The following is a 26,894-nucleotide window of genomic DNA, read 5'->3' on the forward strand; positions in this document are numbered from 1 at the left end:
CTGACCAGCAAGCCACCACCATGGCCTTATTGTGGCTATAGAGCACCCCCATGTCTGTGGGCAGGGGACAGCCATGTGTGGTGCTGTGACAGAGGATGGGAAACACAGCTGGTTGGTGACAGAGGGGTTGGCAATGCCAGGCCTGTGGGGAAAAGCCTGGATTACGCTCAAAAGCAGAAGGAAGGAGGTATTGCTTTATAATTAGGTATATTATTTAAGAAACAACTAGAAAACTTATCACAAAATGCTTGGTTTGAAGATAAAAAAATAAAATGCCCCACATCAACGCATAGCCATGGACTAGGGCAGCTTGGCTGGAGCCTGGCTGGGTGCTTGCTCACCTGCATGCTGCAGCTGCTTTGAGCACCGCGTGTCCCCACAGCAGAATGCCGGTCTCTGGGAGCCAGCAGCCTCCACCAGCCTCGTGTGGCCGGGCCGGGGGCTTGCTCGGTCCAGGGGGGTTGGTGTCCACATAGACCTGGCTTGGGCTCCATGCAGGTGTGCTGCCAGAGTGTCCCTTCTAATCTTGCTTCCTGGGGGCACAGCCTTCCATCTCCAGCAGCTCTGGCCAACCATCATATTTATTTGTTTTCTGGTCATTTTTGATGTGCTACAGGAAAAAAAAGAGAAAAAAAAACATTATGAAGAGAGTGGCACTGGGTATATTTGCAGTGAGGCAAAGCTTGCAGATAGGTGAGTGAGACATGAGAGATGGTGGCTGGGCCATGTACCTCCTCAAAGGGGCTCTTGTCTTTCATCCCCTTCGCCCCTAAGAAGACCCAGTTGTCTCGAAAGCCCAGCTGGTTCACGTGTCTGCTGCCCAGTGCTGAAAAAAGTGCCCGTATTTTGTTGTTCATCCTGAGAGACAGAAAAAAAAACATCAGTATGGTGCTGTGTGGGCCCCCTCCTGTCATAGAATCATAGAATCATTAAGGTTGGAAAAGACCACTAAGATCATTAAGTCCAACCACCAACCTACCCAAACATGCCCACTGACCCTCAGTGCCACATCTCTGTGGTTCTTGAGCACCTCCAGGAACAGTGACTCTACCACTCCCTGGGCTACAGTGCCAGTGCTTCACCACTCTTTCTAAGAAGAAAGAGCTGGCAGCACGTGGCTGTGGAGGTTGGCAGCAGCAGCACCCCCAGCCGTAGCACTGCTGCTGGTTTTTGGGCACCTAGGGTCACGCATGGGGCCCAACTCACTTTGTGGCGGCATCGTCATAGGTGGCTGCCAGCATGATGGTGCCATCCTTGATATCTTCGAGAAAGGTCTCCAGCTTTGTAACATCTGAGAGGAGCGTTAGGAAAAAGAAAAGGGTTTTAGTAGTGCTGTGCATGGTACTGGTGATAGGAAGGTTTGGGACTGCTGCTTGCCTGCTGTGCACGACCATAAGGAGAAATATACTGCTAATTTGGCTAACTAGCTGTGAGACGTTGCTCATATGAATTAAATTTCCAACACCAGGAATGAGCCTGGCTGCAGAGTTCCTGCCTGGTGGCAGCAGTTTTGTGCACATTGCAGGAGTTATTCCTCATCCTGCATCTGCTGCGCGGGATGCTCGAGTCCAATGCCCCATCTAGTGGCACAACAGCTGATTGCTGCTTGGGGCTCACAGACTACAAGAAATCTCATGATGTCAGTGTTTCTCCTTAAAATTCTGGAGTTACCAATATAGTTTTCATGACCAACAAACATAAAGAGTGTTTGGTTTAGTGGGATTTTGTTCTTCAGGCTTTTGTAAGTGAGAAGGGAGCCAGAAGCCCAGCTCAGCTGTGACCCTGGGCAGCCACACGTCCACCACCAGTGATGGCCAAAGTCCAGCAGCCCTTATCTGCACACACAGCAGAGCTGCTACAGTGCTGGTGACCGCTGGCACCGAGGGCACCGTGCTTACCTCCAGAGTACATGTCGAAGGAGCCCACCTTCAGGAGCTGCCCGCTCTTTCCTAAGGGTTGAAAATTCCCAACACAGTCAGGGTGGGTCTCCAGAGAGGCTCCCCTGCGTCCCAGGCCCACGTGCACCGTGGTTGATGCTCTCCTGAAGTAGGCTGTGCACAAAGCCTTTGGGCCACCGGGGCCCAACTCACCGTTCACCAGCGCTATGTTCAGCCCTCTGCCAATGTTGTTCTTCACGGTGCTCATGAGGCTGGAAAGCAGAGACCAGTGAGTGGCAGCAGGCCATGAACCATCCCCAGGCACAAAGATAAACTCTCCACTGTTGTGGAGTGGTCTGTGCTTGGCAGTCAGAGGCCAAACTTGCCCTGCTGCCATCCCACCCCCTCCCCATACTGCTTACATCCTGTCCTCGAAGCAGATGGAAGGTCCCACCACGTTGGCGGCACCGCTGATGATCCGGAAGGCGAAGTGGTCGGCGGGGCAGTCCTTCTTGTTCTCACATTTGTGGCGGGGCTGTGGTGGGCCTGGGGGGAGCAGGGAGCTGTGGGGGGGGGGCACGAGCCCTGGGGCTGGGGCTGAGGCACATGTCTGCTGTCAGGGTGCGCTGTGGGGTGAGGCACGTTCCAGCCTTGTCCTAGGGCCAGTGATGGGCGGTGATGGAGTTGGGATGGGACGTAATGAGCTGGAGTCGGGCACTACTTTGTGTGAACAGAGGGCAGGTGTCACAGGGAGTGTTCGCTGCTGGCACCCATTCAAGCCCAGCCCTATGTGAATTTTCTGCCCTGAGTTTCCCCATTTTCAGCTGGGGTGAGGCTTGCAGCCTCACCACATGCATAGGACCTCTGCTGGCTTCCTGCAGCCCATGGCCTGAGAGTGTTGTGCTGAGGCATGGGATGTGTAAAGGCCCATGTGCCTGCTGAAGACACTGCTGTGCTGAAATCTACACAAGGGCCATAGGGAGATCCCCCTGCATTTGTGAAGGTGAGACATTCGTCTTGCAAGCAGTCATCGTACTCCGACCATTGCCCTCAAGCCCGGATCAGTGTTGTGTATGAGATGAAGCCAAGAGTGGTACTCACTACTCATGGGCTTTCTGGTGGAACCTGCAGACACAAAGGAGAGGTCAGCATCCCACGGGCCCACCAAAACCTCTCCTCGGGGCTGTGAGTATCCCCGGACTCCTGCAGAACTTCCCACTGCCCTGTCCCCGCTGTGCCCACATTACAGAGCTGGTGGCTGTGCCCCCAACCAGGGGCCGCCATGCACTCACCCAACCAGCTCCGCAGGCTGATGGCTCTCCCTCTGTGCTCAGAGTATGTCTGTATGATGAACCAGAAGCTCAGCAGTGTGGCCAGCGGCACCAGGATCCGGATCATGCCTGGTGAGAGGAGGACGTGGGTAGGGGGAAGGGCATCCCTGGGGCATCCCGCAGTCTGTGCATCTCCAGTTCCCCTTGCACAGAGTGGCTGCCGTGGCATGGCAGGTGGCCAGTACTCCTTTCCTCATCCTCTACAAGGACTCTGGTCTCTTAATTAATGTCTCCAGAGTGAGCGCTGATCCTCAGATCGGCATCACTCTTCCACCAAAGGGCATTATTCATGCTCCTCTCTGCATTAAAGTTAATCTGATAATTAGTTAGAAAGCAATATAAATGCAAGTGTTTCCTATTTTCCCAGTGCTGGGAGGGCTGCTGTCCCCCAATTAGTCACCAACAACAGCCAAGCAGCCACTAATACAAATGTGATTGGCATTCGGCTTTAAAGCAACACTCACTGGAGCAAAACATTCCTGTCATGCATGGAAACAGGGTAGAAAAATATACTTAGATTGCAGCTGAATGGCTCTTATGGAAGCAGGAACCTCTCAGCAGCTATCACTTCTCAGCCTCTGAAGGTTTAGCTGGGAAATACACAACAGCCTGAAATCTACACAAATATCATAAAAACCTGATGCTTATACAAATGCCCTTTCCTGTGATGCTGGTAAGGGGATGGCAGGGCAGATGGGCTTGAAATGGGCGATGCAAATGAGAAATAGGTATGAAGAGCTGTAGAAAATGGGACTGGGAAAAGTAAATGCTCGTCTCCATCCTTACCTGTCACCCGCATGCTGGGGGAACACAGCGAGGGGCTGTCACTGGTCCTGCGTCACCCTGAGCAAGGAGAAACACTGTGAAGCGTGGCTGTAATCTACAAAAACCAGGCGGATGTTAGATGAAAAAGAATTGCTCTGTTAAGCATGTTTGCATTGACTAAGGTTGGGAACTAAGCCACCATAAATGCATGGATTCCTGTTGGGCACATGCTTGTCCCCACCCTGACGTATCAAAGTCCTGGCTCCGATGTATCAGAGTCATTCTGCAGGCCCCGTGCTGATCCCCTGTCACTCACCAGTGCTGTCCTTTTCCCAGGAACTCTTCCCTGCCGCTGACAAGGAATAGCTCAAGTGGTGTATTTGCCGGCACAGCCCTGCATCATTTCCTTCTGGGATGATGCAGGGTGAGTTTTCAATATTATGGACTGCAGAATGCCACTGACAGCTTGCAGTTTAGGCTGGCATGGCCAGAGAGGTCTGCAGAGGAAAGTCCTCTCTTTAAATCAGAAGGAAAAGGAAAGAAACTGCTGCCAAGGGCTGGTGCATTCTCTCTGTTCAGCAAACAATTTGGCCTCTTAATTTGCATACAGTCTGTTGGGCTCATGGTGATGCAGCTGCGGGCATTTCTAACAAGAAGCAGAGTTTGGGAGCAATTCCTACACTGGCAGAGCAGCACCAGCTCTAAGGACGCGCGGCACAGGAGCACAAATGTTTTCCCTTTCCCTGATCGTGCAATGTCTTGGCCCATGTGGATTGGGAAGGGTTGCAAGTGGGATCATGAACCACTTCCCACCCAAACTTGCCCACCTCCCTGCTGCCACCGCGTCCCCCATGGACACACAGCAGAAACCCACAGGGACCCAATCCTACCGTCCAAATTTGAGGTCACAGCATGGTGTGGTCCATCCTGGAGCCCAACCTGAAGCCGGAAGGCAGAGCCTCACCTGCAGCAGTGTGCCCAGTGCTGCTGTGCTCGGAGATAAGCTTGGTGTAGAAAATCTGTAAAGGACCTGCGCTGAGAGTTGCTTTTCCTGTTTGAAGGGTAAATAAAAAGCAGTGAATTGTAGCAGGGCTGGGCTGAAGGCTGAGTTCAGGTTTGCATGCTATGAAGAAGGAGAGAAATTTTCCTTCCTCTCTGACCCTTTTCTGGGTCCCATTGCCAACATTTATGGAAAATGCCCACAGCACTGTGTCTCTGCATCCTCCACAGCCCTTTCCTACTCCCTCCAACCTTGTCTCTGCCAGCCCCAGTGGCCCTTTATCTCTGAAATCCCCCTCTGCAAAATGTGAGACCTCCAGGCTGGTAGTGGGTTGCATTTGGAGCTCTCTGAGCTTCCCTCAAGTGCAATGAGTAAAGCCTGCAGCTGGCAATGACTTCAGACCTAGAATATAGAAAGTTGCAAAATGTCCCCATTGTGTCCCAGTCACTGTGGGGGCACACGCCTGCATTTGTGTTCCCACTGCACAGTGCTTCGCCCAACTCGTGGTTTTCTATGCATGTATTGATTTCATTGCAGAGGGAGAGAAATGGAAAAATAAACCAATAAACACCACCACTTTGGGGAAGTCATGTATTTATTCGGGCTATTTATTTTCACCTTAATCCCAGGTAAAACTCATTGGGTGAAGTCCCTTAGCAGTGAAATTGATGGAACCTGATTGCATTACAAGAGGGCAACCCTCTCCTGGGATTTCTATTATGTTCTCTTTTAATTGTTTGGATTGATTTTTTTTTTTCTTTTTCTTTTTATGCTGGAAAGAGCACAGCGCTCCGCTGTCAGCCAGAGCCACTGGAAAAGAGGGAGAGAAGGAAGGAGCTGCAGAGGACGGCAGGCAATAACCAGAGGTATTTGTCTAATAAACCGGAAACCTATTTGCTTAAAATCCATTCTGAGAACAAAAAGGTTCCTGTATAAATATTGCTAAAGATTTCAATGGTGCTTTAGGCATAGGCTCCACCCAGAGCCTGCCCAGGGGCCCAGGAGATCTGCCTGTGTGCACTGCTGAACTCCTCCCTGGAGCAACACTGTTTGCCAGAGCGTTTCTAATTTCCTCTGACCATAAAAACATTTGGTTGCATGCTGGCTGCTCGGGCGGGTACCTGTGGCCAGAGCTCCCCCTGCAAGTCAATGGTTAACTAGGGAGAGGCCCTGCTCCCACTGTGGAGCCGAGCAGGATGCAGGAGGCGGGCAGGGATGTGAGGCAGTGGCAGTGACCAAGCTGGGCCCAGGAGTGGGACCATGGCCAAATCCCATCCTGTCTGCAGCTGCTGCTGAAGCACCACTTCGTTTCTCCTTTTCACTGCCTTAGTGGAGCTGGGAGCCCCACATGCCATGCCTCTGCCCCTTCTTTGCCAGAGGCTGGAGGCTTCCTTCTCTAGTCAGCGGTACCATTAACTGCACCACTGGTAGTTACCTTTGCAAACACGCGCAAGTTCCTTAACCCTGACAACACATCTCATGGCTGTCACCCAGTGGCGGTGGCCATCTGGAGGCACGAATCCTGGCAGGAGGTGCGGGGCCACGGGATGGGGCGAGCGGCCGAAGCGCCACCTGGCAGCAGGAGCGCAGCCGTGGGTGCTTGCTATGCTTTGTGCCGGCGTGGCAATTGGTGGTGCTGTTGCGCAGCGCATCCATCACCCGCTGCAGCCCTGGCGCAGCCCCCGGCGCTCGGAGAGAGGAATAAATAAGGGAAATCATAACCGCTTTTACCATTAAAAGAGAAATTAGCTCGCGCCGCGCTAAGCCCACAGTTTGCAGCTCTAGCACAGCCAATCCGCTGTTATTGTTCTGCAGGACTCCTCTGCAACCCAACGATGACAAACACCGGGAATTAGAAGAGTGTAATTACTCTGTATTAGCTGAATTCACGGTATCGACACAGATCATAAACATCCATTGATTATTCCTAATTTCACATTTTTAGCATTCTGAATTGCAGCAATTACGCCTGTCGGAGGCAATTAGCACATCTCCCACTTCCTCAGACCCCCAGTCCCTGCCCTTCCTCTGAGACAGCTTGGTGACTGCTGAGTGAGAACTTGGAGCACAAATCCCTCCCCACTGCTACAACACCCAACCCCTCTGCAGCACCCAGCCCCTCTCCATTGCTCCTTTGGCTGCTGAGAGCCTCAAAATGCAGATGGATGCCCATGGGGACCTCTGACCCCACAGCCACAGATTCCTTGTGTATGTGATTAACAGTAGGAGTGCTCCAGTACTTGCTGTCCTCTGCCCAATGCCAGTTGGTGCCGTGCTCGATATTTTGTTATGAAGCAAAAGCAGTATTAAAAAAAGGGTGTGGATATAGATCATGAATGTTTGCATGGGAAATATGTGACTCTATTAGTATCATATCATTAAATCTGTTTCTTAGGCACAGTCAGTGATTTCATTACAAAGTGTAGTGGAGCATAGTGCCAGCTCTGCAGCTCTGATTTGGGCAATTAATGACAAGAGGAGACAAATCCCAGCCTTACCAATGGCTGTGCCTTTGAGGCTTCCAGTTTGCTTCACTTGCACTGAATATGGAAGGATGTTGGGTGAAGCACCGCTGGCCAAATGTTGTGCTCCCAGCTGTGCACTGGGACTCATAGCCTCTTCTCCCAGGTACTGATAATAACACAAGAGGTAATGGCTCTAAGTTGTGCCAGGGGAGGTTCAGGTTGGATGTTGGGAAAACTTTCTTCTTAGAGAGAGTGGTGATGCACTGGCACAGGCTGCCCAGGGAGTGGTGGAGTCACCATCCCTGGAGGTGTTTGACAACTGTGGAGATGTGGCACTGAGGATCAGATGCTTCTATCTGCTCCTCACCTGCAGGTTTCCAGACTGGCCCTATGTTAGTTGGAGGAAGTTGTCTTTGGGCCTTGTTCAGTGAAGTGAGTTCACTTGCAGCTGCTTCTACTGCTTCCGTGTGGCTGAAAAACAATGTTTGAGTGAGCATACGGCCATCCTGCATGCTGTGCTGCCCAGGTTTGCTTATTGCTTGTGGCAGGGCAGGCTTTGGGGACGCATCATCTGAGTGATGCAAACCTGCTGCTACTTAGTGCAGTGGGGCAGAATGAGACACTGGGGGCTGGACTCAGAAGGGGGATGGCAGGGGTGGGAGCCCACCTGGGGACACAGAGGAGATCTTACCTCTGTGCTGTCAATGGGCCCCACCAACCCAGTAAGGCATCACAGTGCCGATAGAATGTCTCTGTAAAAAGTGCAATAGAAATTAAAATCTCCACTGAGAAAAAAGCCAGTGGGGCTTTTTGCATCTATTATTTTTATTGTACTCTGGAATGTTTATAAAGTAGATTGCTTTCATCGAGGGAGCACAGCTTTTCTCCCAAGATGTAATTCTGAGGCTTCTTAAGGAAGATTTCTTCTCACAGAGGAAATAAAAGATAGAAATATGATGCTCCCTGACATTTGAACATGCTACTGAGAATCGGAACGGAAAGAAACAAACTCAGAAAGTATCATTTGTATCGCAATCAACTTCAAAAAGTCACCATCTGCTGAGTTACTACCCAGTAACCGCATTGTTGTTGTGATGGTTTGGGACTGTCTGCACCCATGGGGCTGCCCTGGTGCCGTGCCTGCACCAGGCAGAAGGAGGGCAGAAGAAATGACATTTCTTGGCATCTCAGGTCTCTGTTATTTTTCCTCGCTGATTTTATTATAATTCATCATAACAATTTGCCCTGTGTAACTCACCTAGTGCTCACCTTGCATTTTTTTACTCAGTTTGGTCTTCAGCTGCTCATGGACTCCCAGGAAGGTTGCTAACTTTTTTAAATAAAAATTCCCCATCAAATTCCATGTCTTCCATCAGCCCTTCTCCGGCTTCTGGTGGTGCTGAGCAGAATTTAACCCTCTCTGCTGTTAAGGTTTCACTGCCCCTTCTCCACGTACAAAAGATCCCTCTATGGTAATACAGCTGCGTACACCAGCTCATGTCTTTGCTTTCCTGGGTGAAGGGAACCAATCTGTATTGTCAAGGCCTGTGCCTTTTCTTCTTGCCAGCGTGTTCACTTTTATGCCTTCCCAGTGGCTGATTTTGGGATGGCAGGAAGAAGGCACTTTCATGCCTTCCCTTGTGGCTGTGGTGTTCTGTGCCTGGTGGCCACCTCCATCATGGCAAACAGCTGAATACTTGGCCCAGGCCTGGTGGCCCAAGGGGATCTTGGTGGATTGGTGGCCAGGCAGTGGCTGGTGCCTTGAGGTGTGAATGTGTCTGTGCTTTCTGATGTCTTTCTGCCACTATTGCTCAAATCGCTTCATTTATTGCAAAATGAAGCAACTCTTTAAAAGCTGAATGAGGATCTGGCACAAAACTCATAAAACCAAAGCAACAAAACCCAAAAGATGAGCAATTGCAAAGCGTGGAAATGGTCGATTCTCAGTAAGTTTTATGTTTTTAAGCTTCTTGTAAATAGAGGATAACTCAAGAAGTTTCAGAAAGCAGAGGGGTTTTAGCAGGGTGAGAGTGCCTTGAAGGACACCAAACTATATCTCTATTTTTCCCTGTAAATCAGCTGCCTGGGGAAGCCACATTACCATTTTGTTGGTGACCTGCTTTGGATTTATCGCCAGGAAAAATCGACATGCACTGAATTGTCTATAATCCTTCCTCAGATGGAGGGGGATGAATGAGCTGGGATTTTGTTTCTTTGTTGAGATGAAATGTAATTACTTTATGGGGTCTGCATGGTGTGTTAAACTCTGCCAATATTAAAGCGTGATACAAGTTACAGAGCTGTGCAGGTTGCTGGAGATTTATGGAATAAAAGGTATAATTTCACACTTCACTGCATTTTATTTTGAAGTTGAATGTTGGTGTGCTTTTCAGTTGTTCAGATGTGCTAAGACAAGAACGCTTGATGAGCAATAGGCTGTGCTGCTTTGCTTTCTGATGGAAGACCCAAAGAGTCCCAGCCTCAGAAAACCTCTTGGAATGCTGTGTGTCTGTCAACCATTCATTGCTCAGAGCAGCCAGAGGCGAGCACAAGGGTGGTCAGGGCTGTTGCCCAGGGAGTATTGGAGTCATCTTTCCTGGAGGTTTTCAAGAGAAGGGCAGATGTTGAATGGGTGACACAGTTTGGTACGGTGGTGATGGGTTGGTTGATGGTGGCACAAGGTGATCCTAGTGGTCTTTCCAACCTTATTAATTCTATGACTCTAAGACATCATGAGGGATGGGTGTCAGGGAGGAGAGCTGCAGCAAAAGATCCTTAGCTGCTCTCCTTGAAGCTCCACATTTGCAGGATGGAGTCTGGGACATGGCCCTGAATGTGTCCCTGTAGGACAGAGCCAACACTGAGCTCAGCTGCCTCACTGGTGCCTCGATATTGGCAACAAGCAACTGCTTTTACTATAATATTCATGTTTCCCCGACTAATTCCCTGAACTCATCAGCCTTTTCTGGTAATAGGGTTTCTCCCTTGTGCTGACTTATTAATACTGCATGGAAAAAAGGACCTCCTTAAACTTCTTAAGGAAGACCTCCTTAAACTCGAAAGGCATTGCAATGCAACCAGAACAAAATGTAGGCTGTAGCTCTGAACGCTGTGCTTCATTTCACAGTGGTGTCTCTGTCTCAGCTGCTTAATAAGGACTCACAACCGATTTTTAGACAGTCTGTCTGTAATTATTTTCTTCACGAAGTAATTTTGGTTTCACAGGTAAATACCAGTCTCAGCAATTTTCACTCTTCATATGCAATTTGATTTAGAACTGAACATCCTCTGCCTGCTAAGCAGGTACTTATTGTGGCCAAACTTGCCTGACACATTCCTCGCCTGCGTCGCTGCCAGCCCATGGGTTACTCTGCACTCCTCACACCTTGGCTTTCCTGCAGATGTGCTGAAGGGCTGCAGCACGCCCTTTGGTTTTTCAAGCGGAACTTTGGGAATTTCCACGGAGACGTGGCAGCAGGTGGTGTGGTGCCCACAGGAGGGACGCTGGCGTCAGATGCTCATCCAGAACCACTGTGGTCAATAAGCTGTGAATTAAGAAGGATTTATGTGATTGTCTGCGAGAGCTGCGTGACTCGTTAAAGTGTGCTCAGTAACCCAGTTACAAAAGTGCCACTATGTGTGCTTAGTAAAAGACTGTAACAAAGACTGTAACTGCTTTAAAATATGGTTATAGGCTGTTGCACAAAGGAGAAGCAGTAACTTAAATATGCACAGGCTTTGAATGCACTTAACTTTATCGTGGGTCGCAGTGAATTATGCAAGGCATGAAAAACAGTTGTCAAAAATACGGAAGAAAGATACAAAGCAAAAGCGCAGCCATTCATTCTCAGTGGTAATGTGTTAATGCAGGAGATGGGAAACAGCAGCACTGGAAATGGGAAGGGAACGCTCAGCAAACTGAACTCTTCATTGGAAAAACATTTCCAGAGAATAATCATCATCCATGAGCTTTGAAATTATCTCGAAATGAATAACGGTTTTCCCAGCCAGTCCCTGGGTACAGCCAAGGTGAGGCTGGACGGGCTCTGAGCACCTGATGGAGCTGTAGGTGTCCCTGCTCATTGCAGGGGGGTTGGACTGATGGCCTTTCGGGGTCCCTTCTGACTCAATCGATTTTGTGGTTCTATGATGACCCAGGGTTGAATGACAAAACTCAGTGCCACCATGTGCCCAATGCAACAAACCCACGGCACCATGGGATTCCTCTTTGGAGAGCCTTCCTGATGAGAAAGCAGCAGCCAAACACTTGCACGGGATGTTTTCTGAGCTGTATGAACACATTATAAAATTACTCAGTGCGATAATAAATGCATCCAGAGCTTTAGTATTTTCCACCTCAGGTGGTAAGGCAGTCGCTGCGAATAGATTGCTGGAGCGAAGGTTTGTGCCTTTAGCACGGCGGTAGCAGATGGCCTAATAAATATGCAGTGCTCTGAAATGACGCCTGTAATTTGTGACCTAGGCTTTTTCTGGTCTCCCACAAAGATAAAACACACAATCATCCAATAATAAACTTGTTAATAGATAAAAAACCCAAGCGGTGTAATGGAAGCGTTGCTGGAAGCCCAGCAGCATTACAGTGCAGTGACAGTGGTGCTGGGAGCCTGGCCCTGTTGTTTATGGCTGTATGGGACTGTAGCACCCGATGGAGCAGCAGCACCCCAAAACTATTCCTGGTTGGGGGAGGTGGATGAGGCATTACTCATAGTGACTGCAGTGGGATCCAGAGCATCAGAGGGAGAGCTCCTGTGCTGCTGCTAACAGCAACTTCAACAGGAACCAGAACCAACGAGAAGCACTGTTGTTACATTGACACACTCCCGTGGGTGCCATGAAACCAAGCTTTCAGTTTGTGAGGGAACTGAATTTCAATAGATTTTTTTTCAAAGTGCCAGAAAAGGTGGCAGCTGAGGATGCCGAGTTACTATAGTAACCGCAAGAGAAGTGGTGATTATCAGAAGTACCACAGAGGAAAGACAGACCGGATTGTCTTTTTGTTCTGCACATAATTCATTGCTTAAAAACAATCTCTTTTTTAATATAAAGAAACGCAATGGAAAAAAAATTGAGTGTGAAATGCATTATGCAAAAACACTCGCACAGATTCTCCAGCCTGTGCAGTCTTGCCATCTGACCCAAAGTTTCAAGATGCACCAAAACTGAGCGTCTCATGTCTGAAGGATACATGAATAAGGAGTACTTCTCATGTCTTCTTGCCTTGTAAACATGGCAGCAGAGGGGAAAGGGCAATGCTGCTGTCCTGAGGGGGGGGCGCTTTGGGACAGAGGTGCTCCGTTTGGTGTCACAGAGCTCACATGGCAGCTGAGGACATACAACAAGCAATGCTAAGCAGAAAGCAGTTGTGTACATACAAGCGTGTGTGAGCCAGGATCTGATTTTTGAAGGGCAAAATTATGATTTCATTGAACTCTTAAACTGATTATGGCATTAGCAAGAACAGATATAAATCTTTCTGGGATAAACTGGCTAAGGCAGGGTAAGTAAATTATCTCCACACAGTATCTGTCTTCCTGTGGATTTCAGTGCTACTCGAATCAATTGGTGGTGATATGTTTGTACCTGACACAGAAGCCAAATACACAATCTGATCCTGTGCCAAGCCACTATTAACAGCTGCATTTTCAATTGATTCTTGGATATTCATTAACTGGCATCCATAATTACAAATAATTTACAGACATAACATTTTAAATCACTTGCCAGTGAGCTTCGTAAGCTCACTTTATGACATTCCAATACATTATTCTTAAAAATTCACTGAGTAATCAACTTGCAAATGATTACTGTGGAACAGCACTGGATATAATCAAGTAGAAACTCAGAGCACGAATCGCCAGAAATGGCCATAGATCACTTCTGCCATGTGATGCTGACATCCACTTTAACTTCTTCCAAATAACTGATACATACTGAACTGCTGGACTCCGAAGCTGCTGTGAGCTTAATGCCATTACAGCCAAACACTTTGCTTCTTCCACATGCAGCCCCTGCCCTGCACAGTTTCATGGACTGTATTGATTTTGAAGTGCTGTGAATGGTCTGCTCTATCTCCATAGCCTTGCTCCGTGGTCAACATGGATATTATACATACAGCAGGAAGAAATCACACTGTGATGCATGCAATTTCAATCTCTTAAGTTGGAACTCTGGGGCCCTCACTGGAAACTGCACTGAAAGACAATGTGGATGGGATACATAAGTTTTGTTCTTATGTTGCAAAGTATAACAGAAAAACTAATATAAACGTGCAAGGACTGCATGCATATGGATCATATATACACCTTCCTGCCTTTACATGGAACAAGGCTCCAATTTCTGAGTGTTGAAACAATCACTCCTTACTGCCATCTCAAATTACAGCAGGAAATAGAGGGCAGCTGGTACCAGAACTCATCCTACGTTTTTGTTTCTGATGACAAAGGCAGCTGACAAAATAGACACCTTTGAACGTGTCTGGGCTGTAGTGTGTATCCTGAAAGTACAAAGCAATCCAATAAATGATGAATGGAAAAAGTTCTCTTTATTTGAGTCAGACCATAAGCTAGAGATGACCACCACAGAGGCTCTTGATTCACCTGCATCAATTCCCACGTAAAAGCTTTGAATGCTGGAAATAAATGACACTAACAAATAAATGTCTTACCCACTGGAACCTCCACGCTACGTGATTTTCCACTGCAGTACAACTTAATGTGAAACTATAAAAATAAGACACTATGTACAAAATATATTCATTTGTTTGCAAAACTACTGGTTACTTCAAGATTTAAATTACATGATAAATTATGCAGCCCAGTCACACTTCAAAAACAGTTAAAAGATGAGTCTATTCTGAATACAGAACAGTGTGCCCTCTTGAGCTGACTATGCCAATTCATAGTACTTCCCAGAATTTGGGTCAAAGTAACAGTTCAGACACGGATCATACAAAAGAGTCAGGACTTCCTCGTCTTCTTCAGCATTGAGGTCATCTTCACCTGTGTGAGGAATGGAAAGTAAGAGTAAATCGCTCTCATTCACTTTGAAAAATCACATGGAAATACCTCTCTGTCAAATGTGACATAATTTCCCTTTAAATTGTATAATCTTCTGACTTTTGAATCGTGACCTTCAAGATAAATGCAGTTCAGTTGTTTTTTTTTTGTATACTTCTGAAGACTTGCCTTCAGCTGAGGTGAAATGATGTCATTCAGTTTGCTGAACAGCTGGACTTCACAAAGCCCAAGAGGGCTGTTCAGCAGCAGGACCTTTACTGAGAGCGTATCGATGTCCTCCTAAGTGGTGTCTTCCTCATTGTCTGCTTTAGTCCAGCAAAGACAGTCAGTCCTTTCCTAAGGACTGTAGGAACCCAATTGTGTGTTATTAAAATATTCCGTGTGGAAATCAGAAAATTAAGCAGCACAAACATTTCCTTTTGAAGACTTGCTGCTTGTCAGATGGTCTCACAGCAACAGCATTCAAGTTTGTTAGCATTCGTAGGGTATTTGTTATTGCTGGTTATAGACACATTAAAGGTAGCTGGTAAAATATATTCAGTATATTTCATTGTCATTAATGGGTTGAAGAAATCGTGTGACAAATAAGTCCAGCAAGCTTACAGAAGAGTCAATATTGTTGCAATAAATGAGCTCATATTGACTTTTCTGATACAATGAGCTCTTTCACTGTAGGAAGGCTAATAAAAACCAAAGCAAGACTAAAAGATATAGTGTTATCCTGAGACAGGACCTTTAACTATGTATGCAAAGGTATATACCCCAATTAATATTTTCAGATAAGTTGTAAATATAGATGTCTTAAAATTTGCCTTAAGTGGAGGAAGGCAGTGTGGCATCCTAACTGCTCGTAACGAATGAACTGTGGGACTTCTTAGAAATGCATTTTAATGTCTAGTGTCTGATGTTAAAACCAAACCAAACCAAACCAATCATATAAGAGACCTTGCAATATCAGAGACAACAAAATTGAAAAATGGTGTGAATTAGCAGGAGAAATCCAGCCATTTCTCAGATGCATACATAGCTTTATTAGCTTTTTAGAGACAATCAATCCAAATGTTAAAATTTACAGACATTCAAGCTTTACTGCAGCAAGCCTTGGATTTCATGATCCAGACATCAAGACATCAATCCACATCAAGACCCTCTCAGAGACCTTTCACAACTTTATATCCAACGCGTCTTTATCTCAAGGATTACTGTCCAATTCTCTTGGGCTTATTTAGGACTCTTAACAAAACATATTATTTGATTCTTCAAAGCAAGGTCCCTCCTGACAGCAGAGTTCTGTTTTGCTGTCATAAACAATTACAAATACACATCTATGAGAAGATGGCCAATTTGGGGGCCATAATCTATTCTAGACTGTAAATCACTCAGACATCTTCATCCTCAGGCAATCAAAACACACAGGTCAGATTTATGAGATATCACATCGAATTCCCTGGACTTGAAGAAAAATGTAGGTATCTACCCTATTTCCTAACGCATAAGTAAGAAAAAAAGAGGGTTTGAAGAAAACAAGATAGATGTTTTATTCTGTTGCTGCCAACTTTCCAGTTTTCACAAAGTTCTTTGTCATTCTCTAAGCAAATGCTGTTATGAAGAAAAAAACCTGCAGCCCTTGAGATGGTAACTCAGCAATTTCTTCCTTTGGAAACTGTGCTGAGGCTTCATTTAAGGCTATATTTATTTATTTTTTTAATCAGAAGGCAAGTGCCACATATATAACTGTTTTGGTTCTTGTGAACATCAACTTTACTCCTAGCATTCTTTCTTTTTTTTTTTCCCCATATTCACTATCATCAATCCATGATTTTAAAAAAGTAAGATGTATTTTTTAATGGGATGAATCTATATTCAACCAGAATGCTAAGAATTTATACCTGCATAAGTTATTCTTCTATCCGAGGCATGGAAAACTCTGCTAGTTTGAACTGAAAATAATAAGTGATGCTGAACTCAAAAGGTAGCAGTATAAAAAAAACAGCTACTGGAAAGCAGAACCAGCTCTACAGGAACAGCACTCAGAAATGGTTTTCTACCCAGGTCCAGTGTCTTCACAAATTCCTACCTGGAATACTCTGATTTGGTGAAGATTTTATGTGCTCTTCCAATTTCTGGCTTGCAGGAGTGATGGGGGGACTGAATGCATCCAGCCAGTCTCTGAAAAACACAAACCAAATCAGAACTAAAAGCACAGTTTGTGTTGCTATTTGTGATTTTATTATTATAAAAATATAGTTTACAGCTAACACTATTAAAAAAGTTAAGGCTTCCTTCCTTTCTTTGCATTTTCACCTTTCACACTGAAAAACTTCAGCTGGCATTACTCTCTCAACAAAAGGTGTGATCCATAATCCCCAGAGCTGTGCTCTGAAAGCTTATGGGACTCAAAGAGTCCTTTGCTGCGGAACAGACCTGGGAGAAGCCATCTGTGTTTGATGACACTGTAGAGGTCAACCAAAAATCCTGGGGAAAAAGGCTTAATGGCAGTGCAAGAGCTGTGTTTGGTTACCACTGATTTGGCACTGCTTGGCGCCCCTCTATAGCATCATAGAATCACAGAAGCATAGGATCATCATGGTGGAAAAGACCACTAAGATCATCTGGTCCAACTGGGTGACCCAGCAAGTGTTAGTGCTATAGAATTTGTTACATGTTATAGTTTAAAATTTGTTATTGACCATAACATAGTTCTAGTTGCTGACCATAAGACAGAGAACACAGCTGTCATAAATCTGTGTTGCTTCCAGGAAGAAAAAAGTTTTGATGTAATCTTTATCATAGACGAGAGACTGTGGGACTTCTTCACCTATTTAATTTTATAGGCAGTTTATGCCTCTGCTGAACACTACTTTGTGACAGCTTTTAAAAATGATTTTCGCATTATCATACATTGATGCAAAGTTCAGTGTTCATTTCCGATATGCCACTTTATGATACACTGCCTTTGATTGTTACAGCTCAAAAAAGGAAAACAGAACAGTCCTTTTTATTGTTATTGCTATTGCTTTTTATTGCAAGCTGAAAGGTAGACATTTCCACTGAGAAAGTGGATAGGAAGCACATGTGTGAGATTTCATTCAAGTAATAGAGGCAGAGAAACGCAGCCCTGGAGGGACACATCCAAGACACAAAGTTCAGGCAATCCTGCAGCTGACCACATCTCACAGTTCTTTTCATAGAAGAAGCTAATCTCTGTACGCTGTGCATAGCTGATGTTTCATTATGTTCCCATCTCTCCTGCTCAACAGTTAAAAGCTATAACACATTCAGGCTTCCACATCACCATTAACTAAACTCAGTGATTGAAATTTAACATTTGAAATGGAATTCAAGGGACCTCAGTAAATCATCTCATTCTGATGGAACCAGATCCATCCTTTTTGACCAATGTATTTCACTGCAAGGCAAAGGAAATAGATGGGAAAGGGATCATTAAATTCCCCTGTGTTTGTTTCATGCTGGTGGAACTGTGCAGCTCTATTGAGTTAAGTTAGTTTGGAGTTAATTCAGTTTGTCTGGCCATGGCTGTTCCAACAGCTGGTACAAGAACATTTTACATCCAACTTGTGCTAGAGGCCAGAAAGATCAGCTAGGGCTGTGCAAGTAACTTCAGCTTCCAGGGATTCCTCTAGAAAGGATGAATTTTCCCAAAGCTTGACAGATTTCTTTACACTGCCCGGCTGCATCAATTGTCCAACACCAAGAAAACAGGTGATGTACTTCTACTTTCTGAAAAGCCTTGAAGATCTCACGTAAGATTTGTTTCTGACAGAGAGATCTGGAAAGGCTTAGGCATGTGCTGTAATTACTAAAACATGCCAGTTGCTTTTCTGTTGGTTGTTGTTAGTTTTTCTGCTACTTCTGGACTTGCTGTTGATTCCACCCCATCTCCTGCTGGCACGTACACATCATCTGGGGTGAATTTGGGGACAACCACCTATCAGTTAGCAGTCAAAATGGAAAAAACTAATTTTCTGCCTCAGGAAACAGAACTGCTGGTGTAGAAATCCAGCAAGTAGTATAGGAGATTTAAAGGAAAAGATACAGATTTTTCTATCATTTCAATATGTCAAAAACATACTTCACTTTTTTTTTTAATCCCATCATTCTGTTTTCACATATATGTCCAACTTCCAGCCATTCCCCCTCTGCTGCTCTGCCAATGAGAGCTGGTACAACTCATCCCCACAATATGCTTGCCCAGAGATCTCATTATTAGCTTTCTCTGTCACTGTGTACCATTTCTGTATTCCATGCATACACCCAAAGATTCTTCATTTACACCAAAGCTTTGAAAGCTTTCAGGAACAGTTAAGTAAATGCACATGATATCCAGTGGGATGGTAGAGAAGAATGGTGCCTGGTCTCAGTCTGATTAACAAATGTAGTTAGAAAAGTAAAGAAGCATTAGAGCATATACACAGTTCTACAGGTTTGGAAGAGTTTAGAGATACATGTTTTTCACATAAAATATATTCCAGATTATTTCTAAAGAAAAAAGGCAGTAGGTACCAGTAGGAAATCAGAGAGGATATTGGTAGGAAGGAAAGGAAGATAATAAGGTAGTTATCTCTAAAGGAAAAGACAGAGACCTTTCACTCACAGAACACAGAAGGAGGAAGGGTGTGCCATTACACCAGTACCTCTCCTAAATTCACAGTTCTTAATACTCCCATCTCTGCAGGGTCCTCCTGAAAGAGTACGACTGAGAAATCAGAGGCGGGATGATTTGTCACTAGCTGGATGATTGTGTCCTTTATTTAGTTCTTCAGTTATTTAATTCTGGCGTCAATAAGTTGCTCACTTTCCTCTTTATATTTCTTTTGAGGCATCTGGATCAGTTGATGTGTTATTATTTGTTGTAGTAGGGGCTAGTGTAAGAGCATGGAATTTTGGTGGTTCCAAAGGGAGGCAGAGGTATGTGGATTTATGATCGATGCAAGGGAGATGTGTGGCAAGTTTATTATTTCCTATTAAAACATTAAATTATTGTTAAACTATTTCTCATTATTAAACTATTAAAAAAAATTAAAAAATTATTTCTGGGGCAGACTTCTTTAAGAAGCTTCTTTATCTCCTTAAAACAGAAAAGCTAATCAAGCACTCTGACTAATTAAAACACTCCATTTATGCTATCAGTGCCTCAAGCTATAACCAATACCATCAACATGTAATAAACTATCTAGAGCTTCTCTGATAACAGTGCTGAATGCTAACGATTGTCTTTTGACATTGTGAGTTTTGTTGTCCAAAGCCTCCCAACAGCTTTCGCACACATTCAGATTGGCCAGCATCTTTAATGCTGGCACTGAAAGTCTGAACTGTTTTCAAAGCTATTCTCCATACCAAGATAGAGTAAAACATACTTGATATAATCTTGCCATGTCATATTCTTCTCCTTAAAAAAAAAAAACCTTTTGGAGAATAAATGTCATATATTGAAAGATCACACGATAGCTGAGCTGTGATAGAAAACAGGAGCAATCTTTGGGACTTATCAACACTTTTTCAGTTTTATGACAGAGGATTTGCAGAAAGTGGTGTTCATTGGTAAAATCTATTGAGAAAATTAGCAATGCCTTTTTAAGCAGCACTTAAACAAAGATTTAATCAGAGACAATCCCATATTAAATTTTTCCATGAGCAATAATACCATCAACAGAAGAATGAATAATCAGAGGCTTTGATTTCAATCTTGATGAATGCCACTGATACTCCTATTTAGTTACAGATTTCTTCTTAGGCTGTCCTGCTAGCTGGACTGAGAAAATGGCAAGCCTCATAATAAAAGGATTTTAAGCATTCCTGTGAATGGAGATAGCGTACTTTATCACTTCTCTTTTGGATGAGATTTAATTTCTACTACTTTAATCAATGGGATCATTTCATTCACATTATTAACAAAATTAAAATGCTTTGAAGTTTTAGTACAACAGCTTTGTCTGATGGTCTACATGTGCACTGAAGAAATGCAAGGCAAGTGCTGCACTGCATCGAACCAGGGACTGACAAAGTGACATCAGTTTTGTATTGGGAACAAAACGTGACGTGCACAGGTTACACAGCGCCTGAAGAGCACAGTCAGTAAGGAACACAAAAGATGATGTTTAGCTGCATAAAATTCCTAGGAAATTTTTATGAATCCTGGAAGAGAACTTGGCCATGCCTGAGCCGTAACAAGAGGAGCACATTTGTGGAGTTGTTGTTTTTACAATGAATAATTTGATTAACTCTGTGGAGGAGCAGAGGAGGCTCCTGTATGAATCAAGACTACAAAAATATTTGTAGAGAAAAAAGATCAGCTCTTGTCAGATTTTTCTACCGCCATCTAAAACCTTAGCACATACTTCTGTCGTACTAATAGTATTTAATAACACTGAAGCAGATTCTACGGCACATGCTCCAAGTAAATACCTTACCATGGTAGGTGAATGCAAAGTATCCTAGCTCCTATACAAAAGTAGTTCAGTGTAGCTTGGGTATTTGTTATGGCTAAGATGAACACCTATTTTCCCCCAATTTATTTGGATTTTTAATGATGTTTATTTAGTAGAGGTTGATAGAGATCAACTTAATACCCAAATAGGTCAGTATGGTCACCTCGCTTTTGGTACAGCCCCTCACCCATTGCTCTATCTTTTTTGGAGACTCCATCACTTTTCGGCTCCTATAGCAGATCTGAATTTTCAGTTGTGTACAAACCTGCTGCACTTCAAGGTTGTGTGGAACTTCATTAACTCACATCAGGTTGGCTATAAACACTGATTTGGTTTCTGCTTTGTAATATATTATGTATGGATGCGTAATGAGTTTTTTTTAATAGAAACATTTCCACAGAAATAAAGCCTTCAATACTAGTTTCAGTAATGCAGCAAGGACTTCTGAAGGCTATTAACATTCAGATGTAGAAATCAAATTTCGTGTGCAACCTGTATACCTCTGTAACAACTGCGGAGCTGTCTTAGCCTCACATTGCCCACTTTGGCATCTAAAATGCTTTAAACAATTTCAGTTGTGAACATTCTTATAAATTCTCACAAAATATGCCCTAAATCAAAAAACATTCAGTATGAATTTTTAAATCAGTACTTCTCATTGCCCTGCAGCTTCAGATGGGAAGCAGTGAGTGTAACATAGAACTGAGCGAGCATACAGAAGGAGAAAGAGATACTACTGAAGGAAGAGGGGGTGTATTTATATACACAAATTAAAGAGTTTTGAGTGAACACTGTAATAACAATCTTGAAAAATAACATAAATATGCATATCTGTATGGCTTTGCATGAACTGAAAGCTGTATTTTAAAAAGAAATATCACAGGGATTTAAGGTTAATCTGGCAACGTGTTGATGACTCAAAAAAATGCAAGACATGAGCTGCATTGTATTATTTTCCTGGAGTGTTGTTGTAGTCTCAAAATATCATTAAATCAGCACAAACCAACACTTATCATTTCCTGCACATTTTTCACAGTGAGCTGCATTCTGACTATGAGTAATCTGTTAATCTGTTCTTTGCCTCACAATCCGTCAAAGTGACAGATTCATTCCATCCCTAATACATAATATCTTCATTTGCTGTATGCTTTACTGGAACTTTCTTCTTTTGCTACCACTGAGATTTAGAAAATCGTGTGTATTTACAAAATGACTTTTTCCTTTCTCCAAATCACTTCAGCAAGTCCAGCCCACCAAACACTATACTACTAATGGAGGCAAAGAGATTTAATAAAAAAGCATAACATGGTCTAATTTCCAATGAATTAATAACTAAAAAGAGATCATAAACAGCCCAGATGTAACCATGCATGAAAGACTTGAATCTGTTCCTCTTAGGGACTTATCAGAGTACGTGTTTGTGTATTGGTTATAGATTGGATTCAGGATGATAAAGGAAATGTGAATTCTACTTATTGAGCAAGATATTTGGGTGCTGTAAGTTGCTGTTACTTGTGTGGACATTATGACCAGGCTGACTGGTAGCAGGTCAAAGTTTGGCCTCTTAATGCTTTCCCATTTTTCTTTTATTATGTGAGTTCAAATGATAAATTTGTGCAGGATATTTGAAACATGCTGCTCATGTTCACCAGTCTAAAAACAAGAATGATCTGAATTTGGAGGTTTTACTTTGTAATTAACATAATTGTGCTATTTGGTCAAGTTTTCATAGTTAAATACATGAAGCTTCTGTCACTGTTGGAGGTTTTCAAGATCAGGCTGGATGGGGCCGCGGGCAGCCTGGTCTAGCAGCAGATGTGGAGGTTGGTGGCCCTGCCTGTGCCAAGGGGGTTGGAACTTGATGATCCTTGAGGTCCCTTCCAACCCAAGCCATTCTATGATTCTATGATAGTTTCTGTTAAATAACAGTAACATTGTGATTTACTTAAAGACCAGACCTCTAATGCATCACCCTGTTGACTCGCTGGCTGCATTATAGTTTTAATGTTCAGTAGTGAAGTAAATGTCACTAAAATAGAAAACCAGTTTTATCATCTAACTAAAGTAAAAGACTGGCCCTTTATTCTTTGCTGGCTTAGATTCACTTGTCTGAGACCAACTGTATACATCACAAGTAAAGAATCTGCAAATGTGTTTTAAAATTTCAATATATTAATCTAATCTTAAACAAGAGAGTTCTAGTCATGTAAGTCAGATATTCACTGGTCAATCAACTAGATTTCCACACTTAATTAAGTATCTGTTAGGAAAGGTTTGCTTCTTTTTTTCACGTATTTTTAGCAATTATTTAAACCATACGTTTAAAAAATTATACTTCACTGTTTCACCATTCAAGAAACACCTGAATCCAGCACCCAATGAGTCTTGTCACAATTAAAGTAATTCCTTTTCTCCGCAGTCAGCTCTAACAGCACCTCACTGCTCTGCCCATCCTGAATGTAGGCTGCATCCCATTTAACTTTTAATGGATGACACGCAGCCAGAGGGCTTTTAAAGATCAGTGGAGAGAACATGACTCAACAGAACACTAACTTTAATATTATCAAACTTGTTAAAGGCGATGCAGCTGAATGTTCCCAGCCTGTGAAAATTACCTTTCTTTTTCAAGAAAGTGAAAAAAAAATGCTAGGGAACTCTGACCTTCTGGTGTATTAATACAATGAATGGTACAGCATGGAGCTGGAAACTTAATCATTACCAACAAAGGGAGAAGTATGCTGCCTTGCTCTAATTTTTCAAAAACATCATGTTTTGTCACCAACAGCAAAATCACAGAAAGGAATCAAAAGCAACACTGTATGATGGATCAAAGCAATTACACAAATGATAGCGGGGCGGCAGGAAGGGAGGCGGTGGGCACTTGTGCCCTTGGAAACCCAGGCGGTTTGGCAGTTTTACTTTGTAAGACAAAAACACGGATCTCTTTCAGACATCCCACCAGGAACAAGGGATGGCGAGTCAGTACGTGAGCAGCCAGCACGTGCTGCGTCCTGGGAAGGCCTAAAACAGTTGGCTGTTGGCCACAGAAAGTTCAGCAATGCAGAATTCCAGTCCGTAGCGCTACTCAAACATGGGCTGCTGCAGAAACGAACCGGCTGATTTGCTTTCTATGGGCAGCAATAGATAGAAAATCTTTTGTCTCACCTCAAGTAGGCACCGACGCTTTATTCAGGGAAGAGTGACAATGAAATGTACCTAGCAAAAAATGCTGTGGGGCCGAATACTGTCAGCAGTTCTCTTAAAAGACTATTCAGCCAAGCATCATGGAGATGCAAAGGACAGCATCCTAAGCAAATGCTTAGGTACTAGGTATTGTTTGGTGCTGACATTTTGAAATGCCCCGTGTCAGGGTTCTCAAGCAACTTAGAGTACCCCTAAACTGTGAGTTTAGTAACTTCTCTCCCATTGCAAGAATGGGAATACAGCTAGGAACTAAAAAAAGAAAAAAACACAACAAAAAGCAACAACAACAACAAGAAAACGTGTACAGGGGACACTGGGGGACCTAAGACATATCTGTTTAATGCTATTTTCCCTGCTGTAAGAGATTGAGCCCATTAACATGGGTGGAGACCACAAGAGACAAGAACCAAGGCTAACGTGGGGTATGCAGCTCTGCATTTTCCTGCATAGTCCAGGCATAGAACACATGGTTAGGAGCATTTTCCATGTTTTATATTTCAGTCTTTTAGTCTTCCATGCTCATGCTGCCATGACTTTATGTTCTCAGATTCCCATACAAGAGAAAGTCATTTCTGGATTATTTTAACAAGCTTTTGCATGTTAGCCACTCAGTTCTCAACAATCTTTCTGCAGCTAAGCTTTTTACCATAGTGATTAAAAAATTTAACCTTTCCAATTAGATGTTTCCTGTGCCATTTGCTTCTATTGTCATGTTCTTTTTCATGCATATTATAGCCTGACAAATGCAGCAGAACTTTGCTAATTCAGATTAACGATGGGGAGATCTATTGCAAATTACACTATTTTGTGGATGAGTAAAGTAACTGAACGAGTACAATGAAAAAGCAAAGCACATTTTTTGATACGTTGTTCTTGTTCACTTATTTTGACAACTGTTGTGTAATTTCCTAATAGTTCCTAATGTAATAATTTCTGTTTTGCAGAAATAATGGATTTGTATGACTTCCATCTTCTAATGAATCACAAAAATAAATATGCTTCTTTGTAAAACACATCCTTTAAATTTCCTTCTCAACTCTACGCTATTAGAGTACTTATGCCCTTACCTGGAAATATGGGAGACAAATATGTTTTACAACTGAATTTTACAGCATGCATGGTAGAGAAGTTCTGGTGTAGCACAAATAAATGTTATAACTACAATCTTTCTTCTGCTGCATCACTTTATAGGTGAGCTTAATCTTAACTGAATATGAGTGGTAGGACGACATGCATCAGCTACTGGCATATTTAATTTTCTTCTGGGGCAGATGAGAATACCTGAATGGCAGTCTAAAAACTGAACAAATCTTTAGTTTTGGTACTTCAGTGTTTGCAAAGTTTATGGTTGTGTGCTAGAACTGTTGATACTATACACAAATTTCATGTGCTGTGATCACGGCAACATTTATGGCAGGAGTAGGTTATGAAAAAGACTGGTACCAGAAACTTGATAAGAAAGTGGGAAAAGAATTTACTTTCTAAAATTAATAGGGAGCAGTCATAAAAGGCAACTATTGCTTGTTCATTTTTTGTTATATGAATGTGAATTACTTCCACTGGAGAGATACCTTCACCAAAAAAAGACAAGAAAGTGTTTTTACTTTCTTCTTTTGGGTTGTATTGGAAGGAAGAATGATGACACAGCAATCATTCTAATGGAATGGTAGGTTACAATGACAGGACAGCTTGCTTTAGTCAGCCTGCACCATGCCAATGTCAGGTAAGGTCAATGACTATTTATCATCTGCCAATGACTGCAGGCCCTTATCAGCCTGTTATAGAGACAAGGAACTTCCTATCACATCCACAAGAGGCAAAGCTTCAAGGATTTAAACTACAGTACAGTGTGACACTTTTCATAGATAGCACATACATCTAGACAAAAAGCCAGCCTGAACTGCATCATCTATTTCCCATAAACACTTCATAATATCATTGGATGTCGTTAACATTCTAGGAACCAAAGCTGTTCCTTGGTTTTAAGCTGATTCTTTTTAGTTTGTAACAAAACCATGATGGAAATTAAGGTAAAAATGAACATTTCACAGAAGCAGGAGCTGACTTGCAGGTCCTGAATCCTATCCCTTTAGAGCAATGGTAATGCTCTCTTCTCGTAGCAAAACTTACAGTGGTAATAACTGATGTGAACACAGGTCAGAGAATCACAGACAAGTACAAGACGCTGGAAAGAGTAGATGGGGATGTGGCAAAACAGCATCTCATAGCTTCATCAGTTTCTTGCAGGATGAAACTCACAGCAGAGCTATAGACAATGCTTGCAAAGATCATTTTCTTTGACTGAGACACTAATGAACTTCTGCAGACTGCAGTCAGCCTAGGAAAAGCTGTCACTCCACACTTTGGAAGGTTGTTAATGTTGAGCTGTTAATATATGAAACCCACCAGCAATTAATTTAAAAAATAATAATTTGTGAATGAAACATGGCTTCATCACTCATTCTTTACTTGGATGCTATTGACAAATAAGCTTTCTCATACAATGAAGCCTGTGTTGTATGAGCTGGTCTTATATTCTTGGCCATAGCCCAAATCAGGCAGATATTTACTATCATCAAACCTCTGTGCCCACAGTTCGCTATGGGAATTCATATTTTTTAAACACACAGAACCAAATGTCTGGGTACAACCTAAATAAAGCATTGCCTGTGTACGTTTTGTATAAAACTACTGAAGTAAAACAAACTTCCTTAGAAAAGACACCTAACGATGTGCTGAAATATTTATGTCCTGCCCTCGCACGGT

At 43.4% G+C, this 26,894-nt stretch overlaps 2 protein-coding genes and 1 long non-coding RNA gene across 7 annotated transcripts in view; 1 reads left to right on the forward strand and 2 right to left on the reverse strand.

Moving 5' to 3' along the window:
* The window catches only part of LOC128078701 (uncharacterized), a 90,395-nt gene that overhangs the window by 31,015 nt on the left and 32,486 nt on the right, over positions 1-26,894 (forward strand). The window contains exon 2 of the long non-coding RNA XR_008205753.1: positions 5,754-5,839. This is a non-coding gene — a long non-coding RNA (uncharacterized LOC128078701). The remainder of the gene's footprint in view (positions 1-5,753; positions 5,840-26,894) is intronic.
* FAM3D (FAM3 metabolism regulating signaling molecule D) lies at positions 191-5,044 on the reverse strand. Of its 5 annotated transcripts, XM_052679176.1 has the most exons (10): positions 4,864-5,035; positions 3,995-4,051; positions 3,170-3,277; positions 2,979-3,002; positions 2,300-2,423; positions 2,091-2,149; positions 1,899-1,949; positions 1,207-1,291; positions 732-858; positions 191-610 (listed from the first exon to the last, which is right to left on the reverse strand). In XM_052679176.1, the coding sequence occupies exons 2-10, from the start codon at positions 4,005-4,007 to the stop codon at positions 521-523; spliced, it is 681 nt and encodes a 226-aa protein (XP_052535136.1). In that variant the 5' UTR covers positions 4,008-4,051; positions 4,864-5,035; the 3' UTR covers positions 191-520. The 5 variants fall into 5 exon arrangements, with proteins under 5 accessions (XP_052535136.1, XP_052535135.1, XP_052535133.1 ...); XM_052679175.1 differs by having other exon boundaries at positions 1,899-2,149; positions 4,938-5,044; XM_052679173.1 differs by having other exon boundaries at positions 1,899-2,149; positions 4,864-5,041.
* CFAP20DC (CFAP20 domain containing) overlaps positions 13,993-26,894 on the reverse strand; it is a 61,624-nt gene continuing 48,722 nt past the window's right edge. The window contains exons 17-18 of the mRNA XM_052679171.1: positions 16,553-16,644; positions 13,993-14,457 (exon numbers count right to left, since the gene is read on the reverse strand). Of these exons, the coding sequence (XP_052535131.1) occupies positions 14,345-14,457; positions 16,553-16,644 (205 nt within the window). The 3' untranslated portion in view covers positions 13,993-14,344. The remainder of the gene's footprint in view (positions 14,458-16,552; positions 16,645-26,894) is intronic.

This window comes from Tympanuchus pallidicinctus, unplaced genomic scaffold, assembly GCF_026119805.1.
Source record: "Tympanuchus pallidicinctus isolate F22 unplaced genomic scaffold, pur_lepc_1.0 scaffold17, whole genome shotgun sequence".
NCBI lineage: Eukaryota > Metazoa > Chordata > Aves > Galliformes > Phasianidae > Tympanuchus > Tympanuchus pallidicinctus.